General features: G+C 43.2%; 1 protein-coding gene across 1 annotated transcript; it reads left to right on the forward strand.

Annotated features, from left to right (window-relative positions):
- Positions 1 to 6,064: 6,064 nt before the first annotated feature.
- Positions 6,065 to 7,081, forward strand: LOC139665158 (uncharacterized abhydrolase domain-containing protein DDB_G0269086-like). The gene is made up of 2 exons (XM_071544136.1): positions 6,065 to 6,892; positions 7,001 to 7,081. The coding sequence occupies exons 1-2, from the start codon at positions 6,065 to 6,067 to the stop codon at positions 7,079 to 7,081; spliced, it is 909 nt and encodes a 302-aa protein (XP_071400237.1).
- Positions 7,082 to 11,914: the final 4,833 nt, after the last annotated feature.

Here is an 11,914-nt window from a genome sequence, read left to right on the forward strand (position 1 = left end):
GAGAAGGAAGGGAGGGAAAGGAGGGAAGGAGGGAGGTAGAGAGGGGAGGAGGAATAGGGAGAGAAAGGGATGCAGGGATGGAGGAAGGGAGAGTTGGTTGGGGGATATAGGGGGATAGAGGAAGGAGGGATGTAAGGGAAGCGAGAGAGGGAGGAAAGAGGGATAATAGATGAAGAAAAGGAGAATTACACAGTGGGGGGATGAATGGATGGAAGGAGGAATGGAGGAAGAAGGGAAGGGAGGGTGGAAGGATATAGAGGAGACATGGAATGTACAGGGATGATGAAGGAATTGAGTGGAGAAATGAAAAGGGAGGGATGGAAACAGAGGGATGGAGAGGGAGGAAAGAAGGAGGTTGGATGATGGGAGGCAGGAGGATGGAGGATGGATGGATGGATGGATGGAAGGCAGGCTGGGAAAAGTAAAAAAGGAAGGATGGACAGAAGGATGTGAGGAGAGGAGACAGGAAAGGAGAGGGGGGAGGAGAGATGGGGAAGCATAAGGGTGAGGGAGGGAGATAGGGAGACACAGAGATTTTATTGCCACAAACACACACACACACACACACACACACACACACACACACAAACACCCACATGGTGAGTTTTATTATTGCTCACTACCCATGGGCCAGAGACAGGGAGGAATTAGTAGAGACAGATGATGCCAAGGCCACAAGAGCTCTACAAAGAATCGTCAACACACACACACACCCACACCCACACACACACACACCTGCACACACATACACTGTGAGAAACAGAGAGAGCGAGAGATGGGGAAGGAGAAATGGTGAGAGGAAGAAAAAGTGGAGAGATTGTTTAGTGCTGTAAATCAATCTGCTTTTGTGCCATAAAGCAATGCAGCAGATTTTATGCAAAATCAGCAAAAATAACAGTCACTGAAGAACTCCATGTCAATATACGTAGTTTGACAAATTGATGGGGAAGAAGGGTTGAAGCAAGGGAGGGAGGGAGGGAGGAAGGAGGGAAGGAGTGCGAAAAGGGAGGAAGGCATCACTCTCTTACTGCCCTCCCTCATTTTTCCTCTGGCTCTGTGTCACACACCATATATGCACATCCACACACACACACAAACACACACACACACACGCACCCCATCCATCCACTTGGCAAGGGGTTTAGGAGAGAGCATCACCAGTGGTTCCCCTGCCTGCTGAAAGGGTCAAGCACAGCGTAGAGGTGACGATTGTGTGTGCTTGAGTGTGTGTGTGTGTGTGTGTGTGTGTGTGAGTGTGTGTGTGTAATGGCGTCAGTATGCGGTGGTCTGACAGAGGCCTGGGTCACAGCGCATTTACTCACTGACACGACTCTAATTACACCTCACACACGCACACGCACACACACACGCACACACACACACATACACACACACAGTTCTAATTATGCCATGCTGCTGTGTCAGTGCACAGTTGAAACAGGGGCCACAGAGGCCACACAGGGGCCACAAAGTAGCAATGACTTCTTCTGTCTGGGCCTTTTGTGATAGATGACCCCTCTCATCTCTTTCCTCTTCTCTTTCTGTGGATTATGAAGATGTGTTGACATAAAGAAAAATTAAACTAATGCATAAATCAATGTTTGTATTTAAGTATAAATCAATGTATAAATCAATATGTGTTGAAATCAGACACATCATACTTATTTGTTAGGTCTACATATCTGTCTTCAGAGTGCAGCACAAAGAAATGACTGTATGGTTTATATGGCAGTAATTTCTGTGCCCTGTGTTGTAATTGTATGGATTATTTGAACTGCAGTGGTTTGTTAGTTATGTCATTTGTTCAAGATAATGCCCTGTCTGCCAAATACTCAAATTTGCACTGTCATTACACTAGAAAGCTGAATTTTCTTTGAAACTCTTCAAGATTCAGGTTCAAAGCTGCAGTAGGCAAGATTTTTTTTATGTAAAAATACACCGGTCTCATCAGCATAAATCACAAAGTGGGGATGCAGCAGAGGAGAGCGCCCATCCTCCCTGAACACGGTAGATTCACCTTATTTTCCCAAATGAAATCCTCTGTCTGGAAATCTTCTCGTCCCACAGGAAGTGGCGAATCAAAACTTACGAGCAAAATTGTGGGTTTTAAAGCCTCAAAATTCAAGTTTTTAAAATGTTACTTACCTGAAAAGTAAGTTCAAAATGATCTATTGCTGTTATTTGAAGCCACCAAAGTGTGATGTTGCCTAGTGCAGCTTTAAACACTTTATGAGGTTTTTAACAGCCCCCCCCGCCCCCCTTCTTTCTCTCTCTCTCTCCATTTGTCTCTGTGTCTCTCTATGTCTCTCTGTCTCTTTTGTCTCTTGCTCTCTCTTTATCACTCTTTTGCCTCTCTCCTCCTCTCTCTCCCTCTCTCTCTCTGTTTGGCACACACTCTCTTTTCCTCCATCGTAACAGGCATGACAGCAGCAGTGACAACATTATGGATCATTGAGGGTCATTTCAGCACTCTAGGGGGGTGGGGGTTGTTGGACCTAACCTGCCTGACCCTTGTCCGGCGCTGGACACATTATGGCAATCACTCAATCAGCCTCATAAGTACACACACACACACACACGCAAAGGATAAGTGTATGTGAGCGTGTGCGTGCGTTGATGTGAAAGACAAGAGAGGTGAATGGCTGATTGGGTGGGTGGTTTGAGGGGGAAAGGAGGGTGGATGGATGGAAGGGAGGGAAGGGGAGGGGGAAGGGTTTCTGATTTCTGAAAGGCGGAGGAGATAAGATGACGGTCCTTGTGTTCGTTTTGTGTCCGGGGCGGAAGGACGGATTAATGAATGAGTGGGGAGGCAAACAAGAGACAAGTTGTACCGGGTTGGGGCGTTGGAGGGATTGGGGGGGGGGCGACGACAACTCAGCCTTATCCAAAAATCGGCTTTTGACCTTCGCCCACCCACTTCTCGTTGTACACATGTACATATGGCACATCTACCTAACCGACTTTATCAATTCAATGACATGTCTAGAGAAACATGGATTGTATAATGTTTCTCTGAATGAGACCACACGATTGCTTATTTGGTTTGACTACATGTACCATACAATAGTAAATAATCACCAATATCTATAACAATTCTCTCACCTTCTCTGATTGTCTCTCTCTTATATTCACTCTCTCTGACTTTCTCTCTTAGATCTTCTCCCTCGCCTTTCCTTCCCTTAGTCCATCATTCTCTCTCGTTACCTCTCTCTCTCTCCTTTTCCCTCTGTCATTAGCATAGATGTGGTCACTTCAAGGTGACAGAGAAAGTCAGATATAGAGAGGCATACAGAGAGAGAGAGAGAGAGAGGGAGGGAGAAGGGAGAGAAAATCCAAATGAGGATCTCAGCTAAATTGGAGCTAAGGGTGGTGAACGGATGGTAGGATGGAAGGAGATGGAAGAAGGAATGGATCGAAAGAGGGAATGACAGCTGCAGTGGGACGCTGGCGTCTCTAATTAAGGGAACAGGCAGGGTAGCTCGTTCTTTCTTTCTTTCATATCTTCTCTCTACTTAGCTCAGGTGTATTAACCTTTAACCACCTAACCAAGAGATACCATGGCTCTGAGTAGTTTCCAACCTTAGGGACAGGGTGTCCAACCTTGCACAGTCTAAAGAGAAGGTGTTCAACCTTGTACAGTCAAAACAGAGGATTTCAACCTTGTACAGTCTAGTCGCAAGAGACCTTGTAGACTCAAAAGAGAGGGTTTCCAACCTTGTACAGTCTAAAGAGAGAGCGTGCAACCTTGTACATTCAAAAGAGAGAGTTCCCAACCTTGTACAGTCAAAAGAGAGAGTTCCCAACCCTGTACAGTCAAAAGAGAGAGTTCCCAACCTTGTACAGTCAAAAGAGAGAGTTCCCAACCTTGTTCATTCAAGAGAGAGAGTTCCCAACCTTGTACAGTCAAAAGAGAGAGTTCCCAACCCTGTACATTCAAGAGAGAGAGTTCCCAACCTTGTACAGTCAAAAGAGTGTTTCCAACCTTTTATAGTCTAAAGAGAGGGTTTCCATTCTTGTACAGTCAGAAGAAAAGGGGTCAACTTTCTAGAGATGTCCTTATGTTAAAAAAGCTGCCTTAGCATTTCCCCTCCAAACCCCGCTAACGCACGCCGAAGCCAAGTGACCACTTCTCCCTCATCACGATATTGACAAGGCCTCGATATAAATGTTAACGAATTAGCATAAATCATTCCCGGCTGCCCTTTGGTTATGCAGATGATCTTTTGGAGAAATCAAAATCTCTATTCTTTCGTCTTAATACACTCATAATCCATAGTGTGCTATTTCGCCAGTCAATTCTGCTTTAAGATGATGAAGGGGGGATGACAGGGATAGAGGAAAAGCATAGAATTAGAACGGATGGAAAAGGCCCCTCCTGGTGTATAGAGGTAATCTCCTGTTGTAAACCCTGGGCCGCTGTCTTTTCACATATCTTCCGAAGATATGCACACATATAGTAGCTCCTCTCTGTGCTTGATGAGATGAGATTAAACTTTAATGATCCCTGTGGTGAAATTGCATAGTTGCAGCAGGAGAATCAAAGCTAAAAATCAACAAAACAAGACCAGAATTGCCGGCTGTCCAACAAGCCTGGAACCACAGGGAAATCACCAACTAAATGAGTAGCAAAACTGATTGTCAGAAGTGGGATTCAGACCCACACCTCCATTTAGAGAGCAGAAACAGTGCAGCCTCACACCTCTCAGTCATCCCGACAACTAGTGTTTGCCGGGGCGACGAGTGCAACAAGAAAAAATAAATGCTGTCACTTATCCTCATGATTCCAGTCTTTTCAAGCACCTTGTATTTAGAGATAGCACAAGCAGAGACTAGGGTGTAGATAGCAATACAATAAATAAAGGTAGTAAAGGTAATAGAATAAATTAAAGTAAAGAGAATATGCTAAATCCTTGCTAGCATAATTTTAGGTTCATGTACCAGTTACACCACTCGCACAGGTTCTTCAAAGAGAACACACACACTTTGGAGCAGTCATGGATTCAGTGCCTTGTGTTTTAGGATGGATTTTTTCTTTAAATGTGAGACTTTTATACATCATACATTCATGTATATTATACGTACAGTGTGTTTTTCCAAAAGAGTATAAATTATAGAAATTATAAATTTGCAGGAGCTGTATTTGCTGACGTCTTTTCCATGAACTTTAGAAGTCCATTTATTCAGGCTTTAATCTGCAGTGTTGTGTACATGTGTAATGGTCTTAATCCTAAAATGCTTTTGCGTGTGCCAAGTCCTTGTGGATAGACTGTTTTCTCTAATTGAGTCAAACTGGGGGAGGAAATTTCTGGAATACTTGTAAAAAAACAAAAAGGTCCAGTAAAGTCTTATGGTGCATCAAAATCCTGTGGTCCATGTTTTTACCAGCACATGCTAGAAAACATGGCACAGAGATCCCTCTTTCTCTGTCTCTCTCTCTCTCTCTTACTCACACACAAAACACATAAAACACAACCACACACCCACCCATAGAGACACACACACACACACGCACACACACACTGAAAGCAGTGTCATTCAAATCAAAACACCTATTTTGGTCACCAAAATTGTCCGTTTAATGACTGCTATGCCCCAGACAAAAAGCCTACTGCTATTTTTATTTATTTATTCATTTTTATTCGTTTATTTGTTTTTGAATATTAACAAAATTCAGTAGTTTGCATCTTTAACTGGAACATCTTAGCTTATTACTGTACACAATCTATACTATCATCTGTGATACAGCTAAAAAGGACGTGTATAGAAAAAAACATGTACAGAATACAGTGTATATATCAATGAAGAATAAAGTAAATAAATATAAATAAATAAATATATAAATAAAATAATACATTTGATAGTTAGAGAACTATCTCTCCCCTGGCAGAGAACTTGTAACAATGGAGTGATGTCACAGTGACTGACTGCAAATGCTGATGGAACTCTGCAGCCTACTCAGTTTCTTTCTGAAGATTCAAACAGTGAGCCTTGCTTTGAACTTGCGACAAGATCGAGACAACATTCAACATTCAGCAACATCGTGTTAAACAACAACCCTACTACCATGGAAGCTCGACTCAGAGCTAAAGACAAGGAAATCGAAACGCTGAAGAACAGCGTCAGGGCAGCGGAGAAAAGGAGGAGAAGCGATTCTCTCTGGTGGGCCTCAAGGATGATGCAGAAAGACGACAAACTGTCTGCCCTCCGAGAGGCGCTGAGCCAGTCCGAGAGCCGCCAGAAGAACGGCGAAAAGGCGGCGATGGAGAAGGAGCTGAAGGAAAACTACAGCAAGATGCAGACCCTCAACCGCACCGTTGAGGCACTCACGGCAGAGAATCACAAGCTGACCTCCGTCATTGCTGCCCTGGAGGCCCGGGCTGTGTCTCGGCACACCTGGGAGAAGGAGAGGGAGGAGCTGGAGAGAAAGGCCGAGCAATGGATGGCGGAGAAAAAAAAGTTTGAGGCCCACACCACCTCCGAGCGGGAGCAGTGGAAGAGAGAGAAAGAGGACATGAAGAGAAGGATGAAGGAAATTGAGGAAATGGGCGTGGTCCAGCTGGCGGAGAGGGGCGCTGAGCTCGAACGGCTTCAGCTTCGCCTTGGATCTCTCAGCCGAGACAAAGAAGAGATGGAGATGCGGGCCACAGAGGCAGAGGTCAGAGCGATGAGCGAGGTCAAAGAAAAAGGGCGACTTTTCAATTCGCTTCTGCTCGCCCTGGACAGCCAGAATCAAGGACAAGCCAGGATCACTGAGGTACTGGAGTACAAAATTGTCCTGCAACAGCCATCCTGTAAGGAGGTGAAGATGAAGAACCAGATCCAAGAGCCTGCAGCACCTGGTCAGGAGAAGAAACGCCAGGACCAGGCCACTCAGACTGAAGCAGTGAGCAAGGTGAGTAGAAACGTACGTGCAAAAGTGTGTTTTTTACAGGTGGACTAGTGGGAAAGACAAATTGCAGCACTATATTGTTACTAACTGAAATATACCTTTCTGGTTCAGAAGCACAAAGGACTCAGACGTTTCTTCAGCGGCTTCTGGAGGAAGAAGAAGTATGATGCTTCAGCCTGCAGCTCCATCTGAAAACACAGGCCTCCTCTGAGGTAGACAGACAGACAACCAATCTGCCAGTTTCTTTTCCAACCAAACTTCGTCACAATTTTTTGTACTGACTGCTGTTTATTTAGCATGATCACTGTGACACATTTCAATAAATTTCAAGATTGAAATTTAAATGGACTTATATTGGATTTTTCATTTGATGGAAGATTTCCATCAAACTTGGCACTAACAGCTGCAAACATAAAATAAGCAGAAAAACGCTTTAGTGAAGCCATGGGTGGTGCAGTGTCCTGTCTGGGTCTGGGTTCGGTTGGTGATCCTGACTCCCACAATCTCTTGTTGCCCTTGCTAAGATACTGATAGAATGGACAAAAAAAACCCCAATATACTTGGTTCATATTTTACTAGCATTTCCCCGTTTGAAGGTGATCGTACCTGAGTATCACTATTTTGTGCCACTTCCCTCAAAACTGGCTCAACTTCCTCCTGCCAGAGGAAACATGACATGACAAAAAAGTCAGATCTCAAAATATAATTAATATTTATTATACATGTGCTGGATGAATTGGGTGTTGATTCATTTCAAATAACCGCATGGCTCTGACATAATAGTCCTTATTACTGGTCTAAATTACTGTAATGCACCATGTTGAGACTTGCTTATGAACTGAATATTATTGTGTACAAGGGTACCAGTTATTTATGTAACTCTTATGGAATCTACAGCTTTAGCAAAACCAGGAATACACTTATTTTAGCTTTATTAACTTTGTACATCATCTAGTCACCTGACCTCTGCTGACCTGTCTCCTCTCACCACTGCAGTCAATCAAACAAGAATAGATAGCTACATATTCCTTCACTCCAAGGCTGGATCCAGCAGGGTTCTGGGTCGGGCTACACCCCCCCCCCAGATTTTTGCCATGCCCCCCAGCCCCCCTCCACACATGCCCCCAGTCACTATGAATACGGCGTCACCAGCAGCTACTGGGGCGTTATCCAGGAATGTTTTTGCCCTCAATGTTTTGACAGAGGAAACACTTCTAGGTCATATCCAGGGGCGCCATTGACCTTCCATTTCTGAAAAAAATAAATACAGTGCAGTACCGGTGTTTGCACCTGTTTGGGGCGCTTAAACAACTGGTTCGGTTCGGTTTTCACACCAACGTTTGCTGGCTGGGCGGTGTTTAGACCTTCGGGCCAATCACAGTGCTTAAAAATGGAAAACTCCACCCAAGCGGGAAGCCAATGCCATCTTAAACAAATGCACAATCAAATGACAGGCAGTTTGATCTGAGCAGCGGCGCTGACAGGTTGTCTTGTGAAAATGTCAAGAAAGAAGAAACTACACATTCTGTCTAATTTTCAGCCCAATGTGAGTGATAAAACGTATTCAAATTCATTTAACTTGCAAACAGACAGACATGTCATTGCCATTGCTGTCCTGTTAGGAGTAGATGGCTGTGGGGAAAAATGAAAGAAAATCTAAGTAGAACATACTTATGGCAGTGAGTCTAACTCTTTATAATAATAAAAAGATACGCCCCAAGGAAATTTTGACTGCACCCCTAGTCAAAGCAGGCTAAATCCGGCCCTGCTTCACTCTCCGTAGCAAACTTTACAATACAGTAATTTCAGTAAGATGGATATGATGGAAAATGACGTGTTTATCTTTGTGTTGTTTTACTTGGTTGTAGGTTGCATCTTTAGTAATTGGCAATGTGTGATGATGGTTAACATGACATGCGCATTGTGCATTTGGCATTGCGTAATGGTGAGGGGACACATAAGGGCATGAAAGCATGGCAATTTGGCAACAAAATAAATGTCAGGAACGCAGAAAAGTGCAAAGTTTCATAGTAGATGATCCTATTTTTCTAGTTTTCCATGGTAACGTGTGTGGGTGTGTGTTTGGGAGAGAGAAAGAGAGAGAGAGAGAGAGAGAGAACTGATTGATGCTGTGCGTCAATGTGTGGCAATAATAATGGGCATCATATTATCATTAGTTTTGCACAATTTATTCTTAACACAATGAGCAAGTTAGCTAGCTACTAACAGTTAAATCTTCTCAAATGATTCGCAAATGATTAAGTTGGATATCTCCCAGCTGTAGGTTCCTTAGCTAACTAACTACAATGTTAACATTAGCTGGCAACTAACTTAACATTCTCTAACATAACCTACACTTAACCAACAATCTGCCAAGAAGCCACACTTAACGAAGTGCAAGTATTAATGTCTGTGAAAAAGGTGTATTTGGCTCTTGAAGATGGGTTGTGGCAACCAGAAAGTGGTAAAAATATCAATCTTTTGATCAAAAACTTATGGGTGACAGCTTTTCAACAGAGGGTTCCATAGTGCAGTCACTGATTGAGGCTTTAAAAACAGAACACTTGAGAGGCCCTTGATTTAGTCTGTCCAGACAGCTTGGTGCAGTGTGCATCTCATCACACACACACACACACACACACACACACACACACACACACACACCTCGATGCTCCTACAGTGGTTTTCAAGAGCTATATTGTCAGCCCATAGTTGTTGGCAGTGGCACTGTAGCTGACCTCTCTACTGAGGCCCATCCATAAAACTGAAGCAAGCGTGTATTTGTGTTTGAGTATTTGTGTGTAAGTGTGACAAAGAGAGGAATAAAGACAGAAAGAGTGAGAAAAAGGACAAATTATGTGTCTGTGTGGGTGAGAGAGAGAGAGACAGAGAAAGTGACAGAAAGAGAGAGAGAGGGGAGGTTACAGTTCTGGAGAGTCTCCCCATGGGTTGACAGACAGACATACAGTATACTGTATGTTGCTTTTATTTAATGGAAGTTATTATGTACTGAATTAGAAAATTCAATAAAAATTACACCAATATCGCAAAAAGGTTGAGCTTGCTTGGAGTGGAAAATATTTTTGTCGATAAAAATTTATCGCCACTGTCGGAAAACCTTGCGTCTCTAAAATGTCAACTTTTCAGGAACCAAAAAAAAACTAGCTTGATGACAATGCATTTCTGACTTAAATTGAAGTGAAAACATAAATGATGATAGCAACACATTTGTCGAATAATAATGTAGGCTTAGCATAATCAGTCTGACAATGGTTCAATTTCATTGCACAACACTTCAAAAGTGGCTTTGGATGTTCTGAAATGTCTGTACATCTGTCCACCACAACAATGTTATATCACAATGTCATCACCACAATGTCATATCTAATATTGTTGTATGACCATTAGATTGAGTAGCCTATTAGGTTCATTTCTTTGTTTTTATCTTCAGACAGCATGAAATATGGCTGACACTAGCTGATAATAAAAAACAATAACAACGTACCCACAACTAATTATCCCCCTAAGTACAGTGCAGACAGTTATAAAATTGAATACTAAATTAGCAATAACAAAAGCCTTCCCATATGAGTCCCTGGGACAAACTCTTGTCAAATGGAGATCCATGCACTAGTTGGGGGTCGGGGGTATCTATTTGGGGGTCCTTGACACCATCCTTGACGGTTGAGAACCCCTGACACAGAGGATATATATAGGGTCTGGAAGTTGACTTGGAGAGAGGTGGATGCTCCTGTGGCTGCTTGCCCCCTGAAGAGCTCTTTATCCTGGACACAATGAGTCCCAGGGACCCCTCTTCCCGGCCATCCAAGGATAGGATAGACTAGCAGGCAGGCAGGCAGACAGTCAGGCGGGCAAGCAGACAGAGAGAGACAAATGCAGAGCAGAGAAATAAAGTGCCTCTTCACACTGCCACCGACAGTTAATAGTACCAGAGTGGGGAGCAGAGCGAGAGGAGCCCCTTAGATGCCTGACCCCATGAAGAGCTCTCAATCCTGGGCTCACCGAGTCCCAGAGCCCCCTCTCGCTCCTAGACCTCCAGCCTTGCAGCCCCACAGGGTCAGAGCTAACCCCCCAGCCCTGCTCTGGAAGCTTGGTAATAGGGCCTGGATGAACTCTTCAAGGGGCTTAAAAGCCTCTTCTGTCTTCTGGGCTCAGGCTTTTTACACTGGCTGAATTTTCACTACCTGCTCTAAACTGACTATAGAGGACTTTCAGGTGATGTAACATGCTGTATAGTGCCCGTATTGTTGGTCCTCAGCTCTTGCCAACATGGCTGAGAACAGCACATTGCATGTAAACGTATGACTCAGGAATCTCAACAGTTATCGACATGGTCAAATGTTGCTATTTCTAGCGTGGGAATGATAATTTCATCCTATCGATGTTTTTATCACGATTTTTTTGTTATATCATCTTGTTAGCCATAGCTAACCATATCTGTCAGCTTACTAGCCACTACTATCACGTTAACACATTTGCACAATAGCTAAATTAGTAGGGGTTACTAAGCTAGTAGGGGTTAGTTGTATTTTAACATGACATTAGTTGCTTTACTAAATTATCTTGCTTGCTAGTTAGCTAGCTAACAAAGACAAAAAAACAACTGTTTAGGTCAACTGAGCTGACATCTTCTCAAGCTACAACTAACATTTTGTTTAGTAGAGACAGAGATAACAGAGAAAGCATTATTTTCTTGCTATGGCCACATTGAACTAGCCAAATTTGAAAAAGTAAGTTGATGCAAAATGATGAAGAAGCTTCCTATCGAGAAGAGTGTCAACAATTTCCATTTGCACTTATATTTACACAAAGTGATACATATACTTTTAATGTTGTTTGAAGTCAAAGCCTACTTAAGTTGCTGTAGGCCTACTGTGTCTTTGTTAAGGATAGTCAGGAAGTTTACAACATAGCTAGCAAACGTTATTCCAGGGACCCAAATTTCTATTTACTGTTTTTTTCATGTTTGAAACCAGGTTTGAAACCATGTGATAAGACATATTG

Source organism: Centroberyx affinis, unplaced genomic scaffold, assembly GCF_046629955.1.
Source record: "Centroberyx affinis isolate AG114_WGS23_722 - 3 ecotype Tasmania unplaced genomic scaffold, CSIRO-AGI_Caff_v1 ptg004470l_1, whole genome shotgun sequence".
NCBI classification, from domain to species: domain Eukaryota; kingdom Metazoa; phylum Chordata; class Actinopteri; order Beryciformes; family Berycidae; genus Centroberyx; species Centroberyx affinis.